This window comes from Syngnathus typhle, linkage group LG13 (assembly GCF_033458585.1).
Source record: "Syngnathus typhle isolate RoL2023-S1 ecotype Sweden linkage group LG13, RoL_Styp_1.0, whole genome shotgun sequence".
NCBI lineage: Eukaryota > Metazoa > Chordata > Actinopteri > Syngnathiformes > Syngnathidae > Syngnathus > Syngnathus typhle.
In genome coordinates, this window is record NC_083750.1 from 4,977,276 (window position 1) to 4,999,808 (window position 22,533).

The 22,533-nt window shown below is 39.6% G+C and overlaps 2 protein-coding genes across 3 annotated transcripts; both read left to right on the forward strand.

Annotated features, from left to right (window-relative positions):
• The first annotated feature begins 732 nt into the window (after positions 1 to 732).
• On the forward strand, positions 733 to 4,526 carry atg10 (ATG10 autophagy related 10 homolog (S. cerevisiae)). Of its 2 annotated transcripts, XR_009717681.1 has the most exons (8): positions 733 to 843; positions 1,346 to 1,449; positions 1,519 to 1,659; positions 1,835 to 1,994; positions 2,237 to 2,334; positions 2,406 to 2,503; positions 2,791 to 3,102; positions 3,569 to 4,526. XR_009717681.1 is itself a non-coding variant. In XM_061295964.1 (7 exons), exons 2-7 carry the CDS (start codon positions 1,348 to 1,350, stop codon positions 2,924 to 2,926), a joined length of 735 nt encoding a protein of 244 aa, XP_061151948.1. In that variant the 5' UTR covers positions 733 to 843; positions 1,346 to 1,347; the 3' UTR covers positions 2,927 to 4,526. The 2 variants fall into 2 exon arrangements, 1 of the variants encoding a protein (XP_061151948.1); XM_061295964.1 differs by having other exon boundaries at positions 2,791 to 4,526.
• A 4,823-nt stretch (positions 4,527 to 9,349) lies between these two features.
• Positions 9,350 to 19,466, forward strand: cnpy1 (canopy FGF signaling regulator 1). Its single transcript, XM_061295749.1, has 6 exons — positions 9,350 to 9,497; positions 10,797 to 10,898; positions 11,104 to 11,219; positions 16,722 to 16,934; positions 18,661 to 18,757; positions 19,229 to 19,466. Exons 2-6 carry the CDS (start codon positions 10,811 to 10,813, stop codon positions 19,267 to 19,269), a joined length of 555 nt encoding a protein of 184 aa, XP_061151733.1. The 5' UTR covers positions 9,350 to 9,497; positions 10,797 to 10,810; the 3' UTR covers positions 19,270 to 19,466.
• Positions 19,467 to 22,533: the final 3,067 nt, after the last annotated feature.

Here is a 22,533-nt window from a genome sequence, read left to right on the forward strand (position 1 = left end):
ACACATTTTTAAACAAAAAAAAAATCCCAGCAGTTGGTAATCAAAAATGTGCAGGGCAGTTTGTGGTAATATTCGTTGGAAAAAAATCTTAAGTCACAACAGATTATTTTACGGAGGTATATTTTGGAGTTGACATTTTTTGCATATACGGCCCTTTTATCTAAGTGCCCAATGTTCAGCCCATCTAGGGTAAATGTCATAAGTGCTTATAGGAGTACAATATATTTTCATGGAGGGCAAGTCAAGAGAAAAAAGTCATAGTTTTCAAGGGATATGCTTTTGTGTTTTTGAATCTGGAAAATGTTCTGATCCACTTGTCTCAAACCAGCATATCAGAGACCGCCTTCGCCAGTCTGTTTATCACTACTGCCATCTACTGGTGAGAAATAAATACAACATATACGAATGAACAACCAACCAAACCGACCCAAATACTTGCAAATATATAAAGAAATATTATCAGTATGAGGACGGCTGCGTGATGTGCGCGTGTTCTGCTAAAAATAAAAGGGCACAGGGGCAAGAAATAATAAACCTGCTGTTGACGTAATCATCTTTTATCTTCTATTGTCAGTTGATAAATGTGTAAACATGACATTTTTCTGCAGTTTAGACGTAACCTGTTCGCCCCCCCCCAAACTCTTTTATTTAAATTGTGGTGGGCTTTTTTTGGTACGTTTTATTACAGCTTTTTTATGAAACTTAGTGACGTCGACATTTAGGGGGCGGGGTGTCACTAGTCACGTGATCTGTCATTACGCTGTTAGTTTGTTTCTGTCTATGACGACCCTGGTTTCTCCCGTGCTATAAGAGCAATTGTTTGGAATGCATCTCAAGAAATCGGTAAGATTTTGCCACTCAAAGTCATCATAGAGTCGCACTTTGAGCCCGTTATCGTTTATCTGCACGTAAATGCGTTAAACGAATTCGTCACACAATATTACATTGCTGTTTGTGAGCGCGACCAAAATAGCAAGAATGTACAATTGCTTTTGAATTTAAGTTTGTCAACATCTTGTATCTTTTTCGCTACCGCAATAAACAACTAAAATTAGCCTTTTAGCCCCCTTGATTTTGGATGCCGGAATGACGTTCGAGTGAAACCAGTGCCTAGTTAACAACGTTGTACCGTAATGCCTCCGAGTTGCCGTAGCGATAAGTGAAGTCTCCTCCGGCCATCTTGCGTTGCCATTCGGTCTGCCATGGATGTTTTGGGAACGTGGGAGGGAATTTTATGTCAATCGTCCATGAGTAGGATCGACCGATATTTATGGGCCTAGTTGTAATTCACAAGGTTTTACATAGCTTTATTTACAGAGGCATCAATCATATTCTTTCTGTGCAGAAATGAGCTGTCTGCAGGGTGCAGAAAACTTCCATCAATGCTGTCAGGTCTTCCTCAAGCTGTCTGATCAGTTAAGAGATGGCTGGAGTTGGGAGCCCATCCAGGTGAAGAATTGATACTCTATGGCAAAGATATCTGTTGTACATGTGTGACTAATGTGAGTTTACCATCAGGGTTCAGAGGAGGGTTACATGAGAAAGACTGCTCTCAAGTCAGTCTTCATAAATTCCCAGGCTACACGGAATCAAGACGGCTCGAGTTCCGACTTAGAGTCACACACTTCTTGCGACACCATAGGTGATCAACTAGAACAGGTGAAAAATTGCTAGAAATGTACATTTTTTTTCTTGGAAAAATGTTCATCAGATTTCTTTTCATTGTTATTTATTTCACCTTTGTACGTCGGGTGTCGAGACTTTGGGCAGCATTGCCAACAATACGTCAGAGTCATCTATGATGAAAGTTAGAAACTCTTTCCGTCCTCTCTAGGGTGCTACAGCTGACGAAGCAGATGTTTACGGCTTAACTGATGACTTTGGTCATGAATATGATGAAGATGGAAGCAGAAGTTTGCTTCAGTATGAGTATCACATCCTGTATTCCTGCAGCTATATGGCGCCTGTGCTCTATTTCAGAGCCTCCACTCTAGGTTAGTTCTTTTTATTCCCTTCATGACCACTAAGTGGGGTCAGTACATGCCGAATCATCCCGCAGGTTTCACCAAGATGATTTGGATTAAACATGCTATACTTGCGAGATGAAATAAAAAATTAACTCGAAATACAAAACTATAGAAAAATACATTTGATTTGTACGGCTTCAATGACACCTAAATTTCGATGTTCCATTGCACTTATGTATTTTATTTTATTTATTCTGTCTGTATATTAGAGGGAAGGAGTCTTTCTCTGGAGGAAGTGTGGAGTTTTGTTCATCCAAATTTCAGGTTGCGATTGCAGCACAGCCCGTTGACAACTATCACGCAGCAGGTAGTGTATCACTTTAATATGGATATTGAATGTGACGAAGGTATTTTATTAGCTATTTACTTCTGTGGCAGGAGCATCCACTGCTGGGTCAGCCTTTCTTTATGATCCATCCGTGTAAAACAGAAGAATTTATGAGACCAGTACTGCAGTTAGAAACAGAGCAACAAAGGTAAGACGGAACAGACATGGCACTTAAGATGGCGATTATCATTTTCGTGATTTCATGACTGGTAAGAGGGTGGCATGAGATGTCATTTTACATCCTTTTTTTTTTTTTTTTTAAATCTTTTTCTTTTTACTGGCTTACCACAATGATGTAATCGTGACGGAAGCTGGAAGTTGTAAAGGGGTCGTTAGTACAGATTTTTGAAAAAATCAATTTTTTCGGCCAGACGTCACAGACACACACGCATACAAACAAACATATAAACGTGTTTTGTGCTTTTGTGTCTGTAGACAAGCAAACTACATTTTGACATGGCTCAGCGTGGTAAGCCCCCTGGTGGGTTTGGATCTTTCCCTCAAGTACTCCACCCTGCCGTCTCCTCCCACTCAGGCTGAAGCTTCTCTGCAGACCGTTTCACCATCTTGACTGTGTAGGTCAGAGGTCCTCAACCACCGGGCCGTGGACCGTTACCCGTCCGTGGGTCATTTGGTACCGGGCCGCACAGGAAAAAAAAGATCAATTAATTAAAGTCAAGACGCTCGTCCCAGTCACGTAACCTGTCCCCACTCGAGCCCGCAAAGCTACGGAGCAGATACTTAATGGTGAGATTTATTTTTATGCGGTTTTCATTATAAATGTATTATTTATTTATATATTTATATAAAGGCCGGTCCATGAAAATTTTGTCTGACATGTAACCGGTCCGCGGCGCAAAAAAAGGTGGGGAACCGCTGGTGTAGGTCACCGAAACAAATCCACTGTGACATGACAACACAATGTGCACTTATATCACCCGACTCCGTGTTTTGCATCTGTCCGCTGTCATTAACCTCAAAATTCCTTGAGAAGAAACAAAAGGATGAGTAAGTTGCAAATTGTCAGGGTTCCCAGACATCCCAGAAAACCTGAAAAGTTATTGATTCATTTTTCATGACTGTTCCCAGCCCCATTGTGGCGCCCTCCAAACGGAAAAAAAAGTTGTGAAATATGTACTGCCGGCAGCACCACAGTGCTTTTACACAGGACATTGGATAAATGTTGGGCTTTATCCCCCCCAACCCCCATCAGGGCAGTGGGCTGCCTGCATGATGATTGGATGATCTGTCTGAGGCGGAGCTGAGTTTCCCCTCATATGAATGCCCAGCACCCGCTACTACACATGCTACTTCTCGTTGCCATTGGACCCAACGCCAGCGTACCTGTGTGGTGAAAATGTTGCCACACAAATTGAATTCACACTTGACGGCAGAAAGATCTCTCTTTTTCCCCATACTGTATGAAAAATGACTTGCTTAAAAATATGCAGCTACTTCCTAATTTTCCTTTAATTAGGCTCACTTGGGAGACTAATTATCAATGAGATTAATATCAGTTATCTCAACACATGCATAACCCTTGCCAGAGCAACCCTCCCCTTTCTCCTCCAGTCTCCCTCCTCCTGGCCATCTGCCTCTTTTGAGTCCAAGTCCAAGAAAGAATTAAGCCTCCCACTCTTAATGAGTTAGATGTGAGGATTAGATCTTAAAGTTCTGGATAAATACACATTGGATATGGTGATTAGGTTTATGCTACACATTTTTGTTTGTTGTTCATCAGTGGCATGCATATAATCACCTTGTTTGCATATGGAAAATAAACTGCGTGTATGTGTGTGTGTGCGCGTGTGTAGGTGTGTGTCCACTTTTGCACATTAGGCATCTGCTGTGGGGATTCATGGTACGAGAACAGTGAACCATATGCTATTATCAAGGTCACATGATTAACTCTGTGTGTGTGCGTGCGTGTGTGTTTGTGTGCAGTATGTTTGCTGGTAGAAAATGTTTTGGGTGGTCCATTGTCAATGTGTGTGGGCCATCACTTTCCCATATGTTTGTCTTGTATTTAGTGAGATTGAACATGCGTAGCTATTTAACATTCTGTTTATTTCTGTTTGGATACCTATATTTAGATTTTTTTTTTTTTTTCGGACGTAAGAAGAAAAATGTTGTACTTGTAAAATCTGTCAATTAAATTTTTTGAATGGTCACTGTTTAAGTTAATTCTATGTTTATGATACTCCACTATTCAAGTAGACTGGCAAATTAATAAGGAACTTGTGATTAATTAGATTACATAAAACAAAACTTTAAAACATTTAAAGGAAAGAGGTGGAGAGAGGCTTGCATTCATGTAAATATGTAAAAAAAAAAAGGGTTTGTTTTGCAGCGATACGGAGTACATAAAAGACTGCGTACATTTAAAGAAATCAAATTAATTTCCTATTACTTTGGGGGAGGTAGCTGATTCTTTTGTAGTTTATACCTGCTGTTTTCCCCTTATTCGACCGATGTTTTCACCGTCTCATTGAAGTGCCCTTCATACGCCTCCCTAAGCAAACATACGGACTCATGCACGTGCACATGCCCTTTCACAACAAATAGTCAGAGCCCCACTTGGTCCTAAGAGACACACACAGAGTAAGTAGCAGCTGCTGTCCACGCACACACGCACACACACACACGCATGCCCGCATACACACACACGTGTGAACACACACACACACGCGTGTGCACACAACACACTGTTTTGCCATGCTTGTTTGCCATTTGTAAGGGTTGGTAAACATTGATACGCCTCCATTCACACAACTGGTATCCTGTGATATGAGCCTCAAGGATTTAATTATTCCATTTTTTCCATTATATATTTTAATGATGGCGGTATCATTGGTATTAATAGCCCAAGGATATATCTTGAATGACATTGTGCCCATCACCAGGAACACTGTGCCTGCTTAGGTACATTGAACATGAACATCCATCCTTTTTCCATACTGCTTTCACGCGCCTATCACGGGGTACAGTCTGAACTGGTTCACAGTTCAGAAGAGGTGCTGGGTCCCAATTCATGCTTTGGCCTTCCTGTGTGGAGTTTGCATGTTCTCCCTGAGCCTGCGTGGGTTTCCCACGGATACTACGTCTTCCTCCCACATTCCCAAAACATGCATGGCAGACCGACTGACCACTCCAAATTGTCCGCTTGTGTGATTGTGAGTGTGAATGGTTGTTCATCTATATGTGCTCTGTGATTGGCTGGTGACCAGTTCAGGGTGTCGCCTCAAAGACTGAGGGGATAGGCTCCTGCACACCCGCGACCCTCGTGATGATAAGTGGTTCGGAAAATGAATGGATGGTGTTGGTGTCACTCTGTGGCTGAATGCCTCATTCAAGAGGTGTTGTCGGTCTCCCCCTCTCTCTCTCGCTCTCTCTCTCTTGCCCCTCCGCACCCCCTCCTCTTTGTTACACACATGCACTCTACACATGCACACACTGAGTGAAATTTTCCAGTACTGAGATGATAAGAGTGTGTCAGATTATTGCGACAGTTGGTGAATGAAGATGTTGGGCTGCTCAGCCATGGTACAATTTCCACTGCTGACATGAGCACACACCAGACAGCAGCATCCAGACTGGAATGCCATGGCTCGAGTGTATAGTGAGCAAATGCATAAAATTCACAAAGCAGAATCTATGGAATGTTTGGTATGTAGGCTACTATAACTGTATTTCCTGACCAATACAATTGAACAGCATAGTCAAAGAACGAATAAGGAAATTGAATGAGATTATCATCTCATTAGTGTACTAGTCCATCACCGGGACGTCATGACAGTTTATCGTCATTAGGTTGAAAATATAACCAAACTGTGACTTCTGTCAACTCCTGTATACTTTATCAGGAATCATGAGTCTGAGGTCTTAATTAATCCAAATCCATTGAGCTCTCTGATCAGGGCCCCAGGTAACTGGAGGCTCTCCAAGATCACTATGGACAAGTGAGATACAATCATTACCATTGTAGCATTACAGAGAGCAAGACATTTTCAACACTTTAGATTGGTAAAAAATGATAAATAAATAAATAAATGGGGAAAAAAAGAGACACCCACACATGTAGTCAGACCAATAATATAAATTTTTGAAAAAAAAAAAGAATTTACTTGATGGCACTGATAATTGGTGGAAGAATCAAACATTTGCAATATAAACAAGCAGTGGATCTAACCTGACAGCCAATCTTCCTAAATGCTTTGAATCCCATATTACAGCCATGCCACTGAATGTCAAGCTTAATTCCCTCACACAGCGTAATGAAGTGATTCCATATGACACCTCCAATTGGTGACTTTGGAGGTGTGCCCACCAGACGAATCCACTGTCACGCTGGCTTTGAAACAGTAAAATTAGAAAGGTAAATTCATCAGAGAGAATACTTATTGACCCATAAAAAATAAAAACAAGATCTCTATTCTTTGTTTTTTAAGATATCATTGTGATACAACAATTTTAACAGTTGGGTTTCACCTCTTAAAAACACATTGCATTTTCTTATCAGGAATTAATTGCTGAATTAAATGCTGTAAATACTTTAACTCACATAGGCTCTTTTGAACACGGATAATAAATTCCTGCTATTTGTAATTTCACTGGACAATTGTTGGTACAGAATTAGGAAAGGGTCAAAGCAAAGGACATAACCTCAACAATAAAGACAGCAATCCAAGATAAACCAAGTCTCATCAATGTGACTGGCACCACTGATAGTCTATTTTTAAATTGATCAATACTGCATATCCTTTACACAAGTACCACTATATATATAAAAAAAGAATGAATGCAGGGTTGTTTAAAACAAACTAGGAGGAAAAACAATTACCTTGTCACCTTGATACAGACAACGTCAATATTTCTTTCAGTGAGGCAGAGTTTATCAGAGCTGGCCTTTAGTGAAAATCGAGTGAAAAGCTCTGCTGTCACTGATAGCCGTCACATGGATACACAAAGCATCCTGTTGTCAAGGTCACACAACTAGCTGCCTGTAGAAAGCAACTGTATTAAAATGTTAAGCACAACTTAAAATGTAACATTAGGGATGGGAAATGGTGTAACTTAATTTAGTATTTTGCAACTATTAAGCAGTAATCAATCATTCGTTCATCCATCCATCCATCCATCCATCCGTCCGTTATCAGTCAATCTACATCTCTGTTTTGCACAAACAAAAGGTCGTATACTTAATTCTCCCATGTTCCAATGTAAAATAGTTGTTGAACCATCAATTTTATGTTTTATCCATCCATCCATCCACCATCCATCCATCCATCCATCCATCCATCCATCCATCCATCCATCCATCCATCCATCCATCCATCCATCCATCCATCCATCCATCCATCCATCCATCCATCCATCCATCCATCCATCCATCCATCCATCCATCCTTCCATCCATCCTTCCATCCATCCATCCATCCATCCATCCATCCATCATCCATCATCCATCCATCATCCATCATCCATCATCCATCATCCATCATCCATCATCCATCATCCATCCATCATCCATCATCCATCATCCATCATCCATCATCCATCATCCATCATCCATCATCCATCATCCATCCGTCCATCCGTCCATCCGTCCATCCATCCATCCATCCATCCATCCATCCATCCATCCATCCATCCATCCATCCATCCATCCATCCATCCATCCATCCATCCATCCATCCATCCATCCATCCATCCATCCATCCATCCATCCATCCATCCATCCAAATGTCACATATCTGTGCCATCAGCACCTGGGACAGTTCCGTTTCTCTGCTCCTGCCCCTCCCTCCCCCATCTGCTGCTCATTACTCTCTTTAACTCTGCTACTTATACCCTTCATTTCCATCACTCCTGATCGGTTTGTCTGTCTTGCTACTTGTCTGTTTGTTACCTGTTTCTGCGCTCGACCTGTTTCCTTTTCTGACTCCCTTTGCCGACCTAGCCCTCCTGTTGACTCGACCACTCCTGAATGCTGCCTGTCCCGACTCCCTGCCTGTCCCTGACCACGCCTCAGCTCAACATCCTGTCTGCCGGTTTGCTCGCTTTGCTTCGTTCCAGTCTCCTGCTCCCTTTTCCTTAAATAAAGACGTTCGTTTCAAACATTGTCATCATGCCTATCTCAGCAGACTTTGGGCGGTGAGCGGGGTACACCATGAACTGATCAACATAGACGAACAACCATTTGCATTCACACCTACAGACAATTTGGAGTGGTCAATCAGAATACCATACATGATTTTGAAACATGGGAGGAAGCCAGAGTACCCAGAGAAGATCCACACAGGAAGGCCGAAGCATGAATTGGGACCCTGCACCTCTCAACTGTGAGGTGGACGTGCTAACCAGTGCTCCACTGTACTACACAGCCCTAAGAAGTGATCAATAAATTGAAATACAGTACATCAATTGAAGATTCAATATATCAATACATGCGCATTTACTAAATATTCAAGACTGGGGTTTATGCACAGGAAAAAGGCTATGGTGGCCCTGACAAATTAAATGGAATTCTTATTTTATTAGCCTCCCTGTTTTAATAAGTGATATCGGACAAAGAATATAAAAGATGAAAAAAAATGGAAAAACACATTCATTTATAATATAGTTTAATCCGGCATAGTCCAGAACCGTTTGTTATTTACATATAATTCATGTGTTTTTTTATTTTTACTATAAAATATATTCCGTGAAATTACAGCTGTCACCACTTTTGGGGGTGCTGAAATCAAATTTAGGGATCTTGAATTTGATTGGTTAACGTGATCTTCTGCCTAACCTAACGTGGCTACACTCCAGTTAAGCACGTTGCATTAGTGGAACGAACATGGTCAAGAAAGGAAGTAGGTATAGTAAGGTTTGGTGAGTGTGCTTTCAAAATAAGCATAAATTGTTTTGTGTTGACCCAATAACAAACACTAATGCAAGAAACCATTTTTTTACAGACTGTAGAGAGCTGTTATGTCAATAATGTAGCATTTGCGGTTGCACTCACAAAAACAACTGGCGTTGCTCAGGTTTCACATTTTAATTGTGAAAGTTTTTAGGAAGTCAGGCAGTCGTACCGTCATGCAAATGAAACCTGAAACGACCGACCTGTTGTGACAGTTCGTGTGAAGTCCAAAACAGGTAAAAGCCGAAAAGGAAATCTATGACAGTTGTTCGTTGTTTTTATACTACCACATTTAGTTAATTAAGGACAGTGAGCCGGTTTTTGCTTGGATTATTTGCTCTCAGTAAAACGCTGCCATCTAGGAAGAGTACCAAACTCCAATGCAACATTATTGAATGTTTGGTTTCATATTACGCTCAGGAGCGTATATTGCAGAAACAAAGCGTATTTTTTTTTGTGTGTAAAACTAAAAAGAAACGTTTTTAAATTGGCATCTACGAAGTGATTATTTAATAGTTGTAAACATTTTAATTCACCTATTGATGGCTAGTCAACAAATTGGATCAGGTATCCATGTTCATATATCAAGTAACTTTTACAGTTCAGACAAAGGACCTCTTATACATCCATATGAATGTTGGCTACTTTTTTTTAACAAAATTGTTTTGTACCAAACGCGCGCCCGCAAACACCAATTTTACTAGCCAACATTTGTGTTTTCTGTAATTCTCTACTCGGAAAAGCACATTTACCAATTTATTTGTCTGTAATTCTCTACTTGGAAATGCACACAAGTCAGAAGTGTCCTATAGTAACTGACAATCCAGCCGTGATGGTCTCTTAATGTATTTATGGAAATTTTACATCTATTTTATCCATTCACTTTGGAGAAATATTAACAAAATAAGTAATGCCTTCAGAAACTACCACTTTTACTGAAGAATATGACTACGCCCCCCTACCGTCCCTAACCCTGTCAAGTACGTACAATGGATGCCCATTTCACATACTGACAGAAACACGCTGACTGAATATGAAATATCACGACGCGCCACTTGTCTCCTGCATGTTGATAGTGTTTTATGCAAGAGTGACTTCATTTTGCTTCCTAACCAAAACCCACCGACTGGATACAGTTAAGAAAGCAGGCTGTGTCTGTCAGCCCTATCCCACAGACAGCAACGTCCACATTGTTTTTTGTTATTTATTCTGCTGCATCTGCTTATTCATGCACATACGTGTGACAAAAGTCTACTGTAGTGGTTTAAGTTTCCACTTTGTGTAATCCGTACGTCCAGACCAAATGTGAATTATAAAAGGAAATGATGCCAATGGTTGCCTGCCTGCCTTCTGTGACGTAGACAAAAACAGGAAGCTGAGCTCCAAAAGTGGGCGGGCCATCATAAATCTCATCCCCAGAAAGCCCTTACATTTTTTTTGTGGCATGAATTTTAGTGCTGACAAATTCTTTTTACATATAGACCTATTATATAAATGCCAAGTGTCACTAACATTTCAACGCACTCTCTCTCGAGGTTAACAAAACACTATGGGCCAATGGATTGTACAGATAACTGTGCTGTTTCTCTTCATCTGTCGCAACCAGGCAAAGAGGGACCCGACATTATACTGTTCTGGTGAGTTATTTGGTATTATTTTCTATGACACTATACTGACTCCATGCAACATTTTCATTGCAAGCTTTGGCAAATGTATAAGATTGTAACCACCAAAGTGTACATTTTTCAATTGCAAAACTATTTGAATATAATGTGAACTGTACACTAAGATTTCTGGCAACCAAATCCCATTCTAGCCCTAAACCTAACCTGTGTTTTCCAGCTTGCCGCGCAATTGTGGATGAATTGAATCACTCAATCGACCAGGTGGACCCAAAGAAAACTATTAATATTGGCAGCTTTAGACTCAATCCAGATGGAACCATGAAAGACAAAAAGGTAAATTACACAAATACATACAGTGATTAAAAGCATATAAAGAAGGCAAAAAACAAAATATAGAATTGGTAATACAAAACTAAAGTAGGAGGGTGCCTTCCCGGCCTGCTGACTTTTTTTTCCCTTAAATTTGTGAACTGAACTTTGAACTAGTTTGTGTAGAAAATGAACTTTCCCAACACTGTAAACAGGTGAGTGTTTTTTTTTTTTTAAACATGTTGAGTAAATGCTGTTCCAAACATACTCAAAACATGCTTTTCCAGTTTCAACAAAATAATCGTGTAAATAATTGTGATTTCGATATTGAACAGAAAGATCGTGATTATGATTTTTCTAAGGCAAATGGTATCCAAATAGGCAATATCTTCTGTTTCTCCCAAGTTTAACAACCAAGGCTGTTTGTCAAGAAGATCAGGTGTGCGCGGAATAATCCATTCGGCTACACTACCTTGGCAACTGAGGAAGCAAAATACACAAATACAAATACACTGTGTGTATGTGCGTACATTTGTGTATGTAAGAGAGAATGACAGGTACAGCGATAGCGTTTGAACACACCAGTACTTTGGATTCAGATTATTGTTGCAGGCCTAATAAGGTTGCGTCCCACTGGAGCAAGGATATCCTTTATTCTCCAAGGGCCAGGCTATCATAAGGTGTCTAGCTAGTATTGATTTCCCAGGATTAGTTCCTGTTAGACTGGCAGTGACATCTGCATTGATTAGTTGGAGCAAATGAGAAAAAGGGGAGCGATGGCAAAAAAAAGGGGGCTTCCGTTTGTGCTACTATTACCGTATTAAGACAGATTTTTGATTGTTGAAATAATTTCTGGATTGTGTTCTTTAGGGTTAGTTAACACATTTGATGTAGTAATGACAATACAGTTTGTCGATGACATTGTTTTAGTATTTTGGCTAGTGGTGTGACAAATAATTTAAATCGGAAAATTGTTCTTGATTAACTAGATGTGAGTGCATTGAATTCAATCTAATCGATCGTGCATCGAATTATTTATCTTTGGAGAGATACAGTAAGCTACATGTCGGCCTATGTAGTTTATCCCCATGTAAAATAACACAAACCTAATAGGAGTCATTTAAATGTATGGAGTCTGGCCTACAAGAGAGAACAAATGGAGCATTTACTAATCAATTCTAAGATTGATTTTATGGGCGTGTCTGAAATATTGTTGTTTGTCTCCAGAAGCCACAATGACTGCTTATAACAAGTCGGAAAAGGCGGTGGTTTATTTTTTATTTGTTAAAAAATGTCTAGCCCTGCTGAGATTGTCAATATTATTCTTTCTACTATTTTTGTCCCTTACTGTTATCTGTAGATGGTTTGTTTTCTGGAAGTATGGTCCTGTTCGATGCGCAAACGTTGACTCACTTCTAGGGTTATTATTTTCTTCCCTTTCAAACCAATTGTCAGATTTTACTGCTTACAATATTTCAGATCTGCTGTCGGAGATAAAATAACTTGACCGAGATTGATACTGTGATTTGTGTGGATTTATTTTGAGTGCTGAGAAATGAATCGTCCGCAATCGATACATTGTCATTAAAAAACACGTACGTAGATTCTGCCCATTATCCTGTTGCTTCCACAAGGTGGCGCTCACTATCTACTACAGTACTTGCTGTATTCACGATAATAACATTTGTCTAAAACTTTTTTTAAATTCTACGACAAAAATCCAAATGAATGAATTATTTCAAATTAGTTGCACATACTATTTTAATGTCATATTCATGAGCGTGATAATGCATTTAATTCTGAAACCTTTGCCCGAATTTTGCGTCTTTGTGGACAATTGCTGAATTGTTACCATTCTAGTCATCAGTTTAGTTCAGGGATGAGCTCCTCCTCTGCCCTTTGCTGACACAATCCTCCACCTGTCGTTTAGTCAATCAAATGTTACTGAACCACAGAAGAAGCCAAACCTTGATCCCATGCCCTCACAGCTCCCTCCTTTTCAACAGCTTTTGACCTAGTGTGAATCAGAGAGGGAGGGATGTCACAGCTTAGATGCCATCAGCGAGAAGGATTTGCTGGTTTTAAGTCTCTGCTCTTTGGCCTCTTCACAGTAGGACTTCCTGGGGCTATGGGGCTGCTCAGTGACACAAAAGTTAAACCTGCCTGCTGTAACAATGACACATTTAAGATTTCCAAAGACATTGAACTTAGTTTTAAGGCAAGTTGATCTCATAGCGACCGGTGGGAAGTCATGCATTGAGAATGAGAGGATGCACAATGGTGTGCTTACACAGTGACACATGATATCATGCTCCAGAAATGTGACTGAATAAGCTAGTTTTTATGTTCCCAAACGAATGAAAAGATGAGAGAAATAACTTGCAATGATATTTCTGTCACTCTCCGACAATGTTTTAGCTCATTCTTCATGAGCAAACTGCTTTCCACAGATGTTCAATAGCATTTAGGTCCACTTAAGAATAGTCCAATGTTTTGCTCATGTTTTGGGTCATTTCCCGTTGCAAGACCCTTGGACCTGTGAATGAGACCAAGCTTTCTGACACTGGGCAGCACATTTCTCTCTAGAATCCCTTGATGGTCTTGAGATTTCTATGTAACATGCATAGATCCAAGACACCCTGTGCCAGATGTAGCAAAGCAGCCCCAGAAGATAACATTCAATTTTGGTCTCATCTGTCCATAAGCTATATTCTCCCAGATGCTTTGTGCCTTGTCAACACAGTTTGGCAAATTCCAGTCTTAATGTTTTATGATTTTCTTTCCTCTTTGGTCCTACTCCATGAAGTACACTTTAGCTCAAACAATGACGGAACTGACACTGATGTATGACCTTGGAGTTCACCTTTAATTTTTTGGGAGGTTGTTTTATTGCCATTTGTATTATCTGTCTCTTTTTCATCAATTTTCCTCCTGAGGCCACGTCCTTGCACATTCCTGTGGGACAGTGTCTATTTGTCACCATTTTAAATAGGCCGACTAACTGATTAGCAAGTTAGCAGACACGTTTGATGCTGATGATATAACAAATTATCAATTTATAAAGTTGGGTGATTTTGCAGCCTTCTATTTTGAATCTAGCTACACACAAATTGTCTTGCGTATTCATTCTTCAGGCCTTTTGGCACTTCACATTTCACGTCATTTCTTTAGCATGTAATTCTTTCTTCGAAATTGTATTTTTTGTCCCATTCTTAACCTGCTCCCTTGATTCACATAATAAGCAAGGCTAACATTTTTATATTTAAAATCCAGCTCCCATTATTAGTCAAAGGAAATTAACCAATTTAAGTTCCCTAGTGAAAAATATCCTCAAGTGTCACACCACTGCATATGTCACAGCTGTCCTCCAATCTTCTTCTGAAATGCTGACATAAAATAGCTGTAGGGTAAGTCAGTATTTTTTAGCTCTTCCAAGACTGAATATAAATTACAGCAACTCAATTACATATCACCCAATGGGCATAATGAAGTTCTCCTATCAAACCTTTTTACTCTACTGTTTTAATTTGCATCGACAAGTACATTTCATTTTATTTTTCATCCATCTGCTTCCGAGTCAATATTATTATTATTTTTTTTAATGGGTCTTCATTGGCCCATTTCAGCAGGACAATGAAAGTGAAAGGCCCCCGTCCACAGCGGTGTAATAATGGCGCCCTCTCCAATGGGAATTGAATGGAGGATAGCATCCCTGAGAAGCCTATTCTCTGGCCCAACCGATTGCCCCCGATGCACCCCCCTCCACCTCATTCTTCAAACAACACAGTGACTGACAGCTCCTTTTCACAGCACTGCAACTGGCAAGGAAGGGGTTTAATTCTAAACCATTTTGTAGCATGGCATGATAATGACACAGACACAAGCCCAAGGGCTGCAATGGACCAACATGGTTTTGTTGTGTTGGACAGGAAAAGTTTTTTTTTTTCTTTCCCCTCTGGATGAGAGTAATAAAGTCAAGGGATAGTCATGAAATATTTTTCATTCAGTGCCTGTTACTAGGTGAATGTTTAAGAAATTGTTTCATTTTATTTTTTTGGGGAACGATAATAATTGTTTCTGTCGTGAAAATGATTATGGGCTGCGAGACAATTTTAAAAAAGTACATTTTAATGAATAAGGATGAAATGTACATGCAATGACAGTATTTAATATGGAAAAAAGTTAGTGCGAACAGATAAAGATTGACATCTGAACCTCATCATCATGGGCTGGGGGGTGACCTACATCCTTCATTGCTCGCCCTTCAGCCTTTGCCCTCGTGCTGTAACATTCTGTTGTTCCGCCAACTTCCTTCCTCCTGTGCACAAGCTCAAGGGATCCTCTTCTGAATGACTCACATTTCTCCTTGAATGAAACGCATGTGGAAGAGTCCGACGGGGGGGATTAGTGATTGGTTTAAGGATTTTAGTACTGCTATTGCAAGTAGAAAAGAGTAGCAGAAGAGAAATGCAAATTAATAGATGATGTTGGAGGAAACTACATGTAATGTCTACAAATGGCGCAGAAGGAAGCACAATAAAGTGACAAAAGCTAAATGAACATATCCAAGTCTTTATTCATCTTCAAATATTGCTTCCATCCTTCCCACCAAACTTTAGTTACCACAGTAACAGTTGTCCACTTTTGAATGGGGGAAAAAAAAAAGACAAGGAAGATTTCTTCTGTTTGATCATTGGAGGATGGAGCAGGGGATATGTGGGACACAAAAGCAGATGCAAAAGTGGGCTTTTTTCCCCTGTACTTGGCTTCTGTTGAGCCCCCCCTGCGTTTTCCGTCTCCTTTGACGACCATGCTCCAAAGGAAATGCACCCCTCTGTGTTTTTTCCCAGCCCTGGTCAGTTTCTTTTGCCCTTTTCATTGCCCTGTCCCCACCTCCTGCTCCCCCATGCATCACCACAGATCCCCAGATACGGGTGTCCTTCCGGGGCTGGTCAGGGCGCTGCACCTGGCTTGACCCGTCTAGACTTGGCTGCTCTCTGTTTTGTCTTGCACAGGAAAAAGAGCGCGGGGTTTGGATGGAGCGGTGGGGAGGTATTGGCACAGGTTAAAAGTCAGAGTTGGGGGGTGAGGGTTGTTAGTGAGGATGAAGAAAACCAGGCACAAATAGGTCATACTGCTGACCTACAGAGTCTTGTGGTGTAAGACAGCTGACACAAGGGCACTCCAAAGGACTTATGGAGGTTTTAAAGAGTTTTTTCCCCTCTTTCATTAGTTTCTGTTTTTTATTTGCCATTACCGTGACGCACAATTTCAATGTTTACGTTGACTAGTTTGAATACTTGTTTGTTATTGCTTTGAATTTTTAGATTTTGCAAAGGGTCCATTTTACATCGATTAACTTGGTTCTTTTCTAGATTTTTCGAACAAAGGAATTTATTTGAAGGAAATAATGACATGTTTAGGAAGTAACACAATAGTCTACAATCTCATTTAGCCTCCCCCTTATGTGTGTGTGTGTGTGTGTGTGTGTGCATGTGTGTGTGTGTGCGTGCGTGTGTGTCCCAGGTACCTCTGGCTCGTTCTGAGACTCACCTCAGTGAGCTCTTGGATGGAGTTTGCAATTCCATGAGTGACTATGCCCTCCACGTGGACCCTGATACACAGAAAAAACAATACATAAGGTTTGCACCTCGGAGCAGTGGGCCCACTGGGGACTTCCCTGACCTTAAAAACTTCCAGTTCGACGGACCTGAAGCTCCCAATGCCTTGAAGTTCGCAGTGAGTGCAAAAGATGTACACATTTCTGTAGCCTTTTATATCCAGTCGAATTATTATAGACATTGAGAAATTAAAAAAAACTAGGTTGATAGAGTACTGTAACTTTTGACTTATTTCAATGTAGTCTAAAATAAATTATAGTTTATTAATGTTTTGATTATGCATTTGAACATTCAAACTCTATGTCCAAAGGTGCTCAAGTTAAAGTTCAGCATAAATCTAGACCCTATGAGTTATACAAGATTTAAAATAAGGTCCATATCATGATTTCTAAATGGTTTATGATTTTTTTCAGGGGCATTTTAGTCAAATTAAACATTACAAATTGACCCAATTTGGATATATGGAATATTACCCTTGGATTCTCTATTTTACTTGAATTTAGGTTTATATGCTCTATTCACGGGACCAGACCCGTTATTAGTTGTTAATAATGTAAAACTTAAAAAAAAAAGACCTAAATATACGACTAATTTAATTGTAGAAGGAAAGAATTGCTTTTCAATGCAAGAATCCCTGCCCGGTAGTATTGAGGGGTGAAGGGTTGATGTTGCTTTTACCAAGTACCAAGGATTATTTTTTTAAATCCTTCCATTCTAATCCCTTTTTCTACATCTTTCCATTCACATTCTCATAACATTCATCACCAAAAAGGATATAGATTAAATAACACAGCCAGATACATTACTAATAATGATAATAAGAGTAACTGTTTGACAAGAGCTGTTAAGGGTTTATCTTATGAGTTTCGGAGATGTGTGTTATGCAATGGTAGTTTGGTGACTTGAAATTTTGGACGTGTTCATCAAGAATGGGAGCTCTTCTTGAATGCAATATTAGTATGATAATCTATCATGACCTCAATCCTTTTGTAAGTGATAGAGATCAGTGTTATGCATACATCTGTTTTTGGATGTTACACAATCACACCAGGATAAGATGAAATGTTTATTTAAAGCCAGTAATCTGTTGTTACAAGAAATGAATCACGTAAAAGCTGAGACAAAGAACACAATTAGCACTGTACCAAGGTTTGGTAAGGACTTCAGTGCAAACACAGCATCTACAAGACCCAAAATGCGAAATCATGGCTACTCTGAACTTTGAACCCAATTTTAAAGGTAAACAGAAGTCAGGGCAAAAACGGCCATGTAAAATGTTTAGTTTTGAAGACAAAACAAGTCAACCTCTTTCTTCAAATCAGTTGGTGGATGTAATTCATGGTCAGATTCTGATTTGTTAATCATTTCGAAAATTTCGAGTCAAAGATATACTAAATTGATGAGTCCGATTGATAAATGCAACGTTAATGTTGCTGTGACTTTTGGCTTGTTTCTTCAGCTGTCGCCACAGTGAGTCACTCGCCTGATTTTTTTTGGGCACAGGTTTGATAACCCTGACACAATCAACCTACTTTTCATCTGTGGTGGGGTACTGTGGTACTGACCGGGTATCAAACCCGTGCCATTCGAGGCAAGGGCAGCAGTATGCAGCACTACGCGACCAGTGCGAGCAGAATAAAATGTGTGAATCGGAGCCGTCAAAATGGCCGAACAGTTGGGCAAGCAGTGGGGGGAAAATGGCCTCAGCCCTGCAAACAGCGGTCGTCCATTGTGTAAAAAATATATATATAAGACAATACTGTGTGTGTATGGCCAAGCTGCTCTACTTTTACCTCCAGGCCAAATCTTTCTTCTCCTCTTATGCTTTTTTTTTCCCCACTCAGTGTGAAATCATTGTAGAGGAGCTAGAGGATGATATCATCGCTCTTTTCAGCCAGAACACAGAGGATGCGCAAAAGGAGTTATGCAACATTGTTTCAGGTACCGTATTTCCTTCACACAGTGTTTATCACGTAAGTCGGGTTTTTGTCAATTTACCCAACAGGATATCACATCACTATTTACTTCAAGTAGATATTTGGTTTTAACATTTTTGTGGTTTTTGGATGCATACATCAAAACATAATTAGGGCAACAAACCACGTTTTAAAGCATTTCTCTTGATATTCAGGGTGTAATTTCACTATCCGCGCCCCAATGTGTACATATTGTATAGTAAGTTAGTTTTTGTTAATTGTTTCTAACTACTGAAATACAGTTAGCGTCCGTTAACCCTGTTAGACATACTTAAGTGAAATCATGTCGAGCTCTTTAATTAATAACGAAATGCGATCAGGAAACGAAAATAGCGTGATCATCTTGGTACTGCGGCATCTCAAATAAGATTTTATCAATAGCTATATCAATTAATCAACTTGCTGACCAACACTTTTTTTCTGCTTTTTTTTCCAGACTACTGTAACGACGCCAGTAAAAGAAATGATGAGTTATAGTTTTTATGTTTAAAAAAAAAAAAAGTGTGACCAACTTTGTTTAAATGAAATGGAAAATCAAACCTCCTTTTGTTTGTTTTTAAAAAGGAACTTCTGACAAATGAATAAATATTTTATCAATATTTTTCTGAAGTTTATAATTAATGCTTTGTGGTGAACAACTAGTAAACTTCTAATAAATTGAGTGCATGAACGTAGCTGCAGTTTGTTCTATAAAAAATATATAAAAGTTCACTTTTATGAACGCATTTTGTCTGGGGAATAAAATGTGTAACAGGTGACATGGTACACAAAGTTGCTTCTAAACGTGATGGATTTTGTTGAGTTACGCAACTGTGGTAATCTGAAGGTATCTTCACATATTAGTTTCTTTAACATGTAAAATGAGACTTTTTTTCTTGAGCATAATACTTTTTAAATTCATTGAAGAACATACCTCAAAGAAATATTAGAAATGATAAAAAAATAAATAATGGGTCTTTTATTTGCTGATAATAAGTCAAAGTGTATGTTAGTAGTATTTTATTTCAAACACTACTTATCTCCCATAATCAAATATTTTAATATCCGTGTTCAATATGAATCGGTTTATAAATTAAATGTCAATCGTGCTCTATAAAATACGCTTGTTTTCTTTGGTGTCATGGTGTCACTAGTCGCATTATGGTATTACCTTCAGGATTTGGTGTTGTGTTATTATATTTATTGTCATGCAAACTTGCAGAAAGGTAATTCATCTGTGTTTGAATCAGCAGTTTACTTTGCTTGCATGGCAGCATGAGCTGCTTCTTGTGTGAACGTGTTAGTGACATAATTAAAAGAACACTTTCAATCACTTAAATGTAAACGTACGGCTTTACTGCCCTTCTCAACCCGTCAAACATCATTTTCGTTTTATTTTTTTCCAGAACAAATTTTGGTAGTTCAAGTTAGATTTAGGTTGAAACACAAGTGTGAAAGATACAACTCTGCCCATCCATTACTTTACCGGGGCTTTACTTACGATATTACATAATATATACGATTTAGCAACTGAAACTCAGGTTGAAATGCTTTTCTATGAATTATTCATTCCATACTTTATATTTTAAATAATTGACAAAGTTCTCAAAAAGCGGGTGTGTGTTTTCTCAAAACAGGTTGCATGCGCTTTTGGTGGATTTATTAAGATAGCATTCTTTTACCAAGATCCCAAATCGTGGGGGGTAACTACTACACTATGTAACTGATGCTGTATGGGTACACTCACCAGACCTACTATGTGCAGGAAGTGTGCATATTGGGTGCAATTGGTTGTTCATCTCGATTTGCACCCTGTGACTGTCTGGGAGGGTGGCTCGGTGGCACGTCCGCCTCACAGTTAGGAGGGTGCGGGTTTGATTCCACTTCCGGCCCTCCCTGTGTGGAGTTTGCATGTTCTCCGCGGGCCCGCGTGGGTTTTCTCCGGGCACTCCGGTTTCCTCCCACATCCCAAAAACATGCTTGGTAGGCCGATTGAAGACTCCAAATTGTCCCTAGGTATAAGTGCGAGTGCAAATGGTTGTTTGTCTCTGTGTGCCCTGCGATTGGCTGGCAACCGGTTCAGGGTGTCCCCCGCCTACTGCCCGATGACGGCTGGGATAGGCTCCAGCACGCCCGCAGACTTAAGACCCCCGTGGGGACTAAGCGGTTCAGAAAATGGATGGGATCTGGGAACCAAACTATCACTGAACAATATGTATGAAAGGTACTGCTTCCAAACAAAATTAACCTTTGTCCTGAAAATGTAAATAAAATCCCGCCGAGTGTATTTGTCACTAATGATACATGCCAGGTAATTTTAGTAAATTCTAATTTTTATAAAGTAAAATAAAGCCAACTTTATATTCCATGCCTTGTCACAATGTCACCCTCCACACTGACAACAAATACAGACCAAAAATTCTTAAATAAAAAAAAATATATATATATAAAAGACATAATTGAAAACTTCAAAAAAAACATATTTATATTTGTATTCATATATTTATTTTGTATTTATTTCCATGTGTTTTGCCAGGGCAGCACAGTAGCGCACTATTTAGCATGTCCGCCTCATAGTGCAGAGACAGACAGACAAACAGACTAAACCTCCATCCAATATAAACATGACTCCTCTTAAATAAGGACTAGTGCATTAGGCATCCCTTTTGGTTTCCTTTTTCTGCTCTAGTCTGAACTTTCTTCCTTCCCTCATTGCTGCTTAAGTTTCCTCTCAATTCTGTAATTAAAGTCACGGCAGGACCCTTGCAAAGTCTTTGTGTAGCTGCCTGTCTGGAAATGTTAGTGAGCTCCGCTTCCACACATGACAGATCAAGGGTTACAAAAGTCTGACAAAAGATGACAGACAGTCCTCACAGCTGTTGTTGGTAATTTCCCACAAACTATCTACGGATTGTCAGATATTTAGGTCCTGTCAATGTTTATGGTAGCTTTACTACATGAAACCAGAGCAACAGTATTTGAAAGTAAGTCTCATTTAAAACAGACAAGTATAATTTATGAGAAAAAAATAATCTTAAACTTATTTGAAGTAGGTTGCAAGACCCAGAATGCAAACCTTAGATTTTGGACCAAATCAAGCCGGCTGTGTCTTTTGACATTCGTTGGAATGTTGTATTGGTAAATAAGACGGTGTGCTGTATGACAAAAGTTTAGATCAAATATCTAATTTTGTACCAATGACTAATTAAAAAAAGAAAAGCAATCAACAACACATCTTGTCTCTTATGAGTGTTCTGTCCCCCACCATTTGTTCCATAAAGTAAAGAATTGAATTCATTGATAGTCAATATAAATTTCACTTCAATCCACCATTCTTAGTGAATAGGAAAGAATCTTTGTGAGACAAAGTGTGATTTTGTATCCTTATGGTATAAAGTTTGGTCACTGAGCTGTGGCATTAACTTGTATTCTAACAAGATTAAAATATATTTGTCCTGGAGATTAGCATAGTTAAGTCTCCCTTTTTTTTGGCTTTTGGGGCGGCTGTAGCAGGCTTTGATCAGTGTAGCACAGCAAGGCCCAGGCTTGGCCTGGCCATCCAAAGCCTGGGTGTGAAATTGCTCTGATGTCATCCCCCATTCTCCATCTTTTCCAGCTTTCAGGGCAGTAATTATATTTCCGCCACAAAGCCCCCGTCCCCTTCATTCCATATTTCAGGTTTGACTAGGAAGCGTTTTAGAGAACTATGGCTAAATTACTCAGTGGGGGGAAGGGGAACTTGATGGGTCATCTTTTGTCTGG

What these genes read in the sequence shown, in the direction of transcription:
- atg10 (XM_061295964.1), top strand. Translation starts at nt 1,348, where the DNA reads ATGAGCTGTCTGCAGGGTGCAGAAAACTTCCATCAATGCTGTCAGGTC. An exon ending in GGAGTTGGGAGCCCATCCAG is followed by an intron (nt 1,450 to 1,518) that starts GTGAAGAATTGA and finishes GTTTACCATCAG; the next exon opens with GGTTCAGAGGAGGGTTACAT. An exon ending in TGACAACTATCACGCAGCAG is followed by an intron (nt 2,335 to 2,405) that starts GTAGTGTATCAC and finishes CTTCTGTGGCAG; the next exon opens with GAGCATCCACTGCTGGGTCA.
- cnpy1 (XM_061295749.1), top strand. Translation starts at nt 10,811, where the DNA reads ATGGGCCAATGGATTGTACAGATAACTGTGCTGTTTCTCTTCATCTGT. An exon ending in GAACCATGAAAGACAAAAAG is followed by an intron (nt 11,220 to 16,721) that starts GTAAATTACACA and finishes TGTGTGTCCCAG; the next exon opens with GTACCTCTGGCTCGTTCTGA. An exon ending in GTTATGCAACATTGTTTCAG is followed by an intron (nt 18,758 to 19,228) that starts GTACCGTATTTC and finishes TTTTTTTTCCAG; the next exon opens with ACTACTGTAACGACGCCAGT.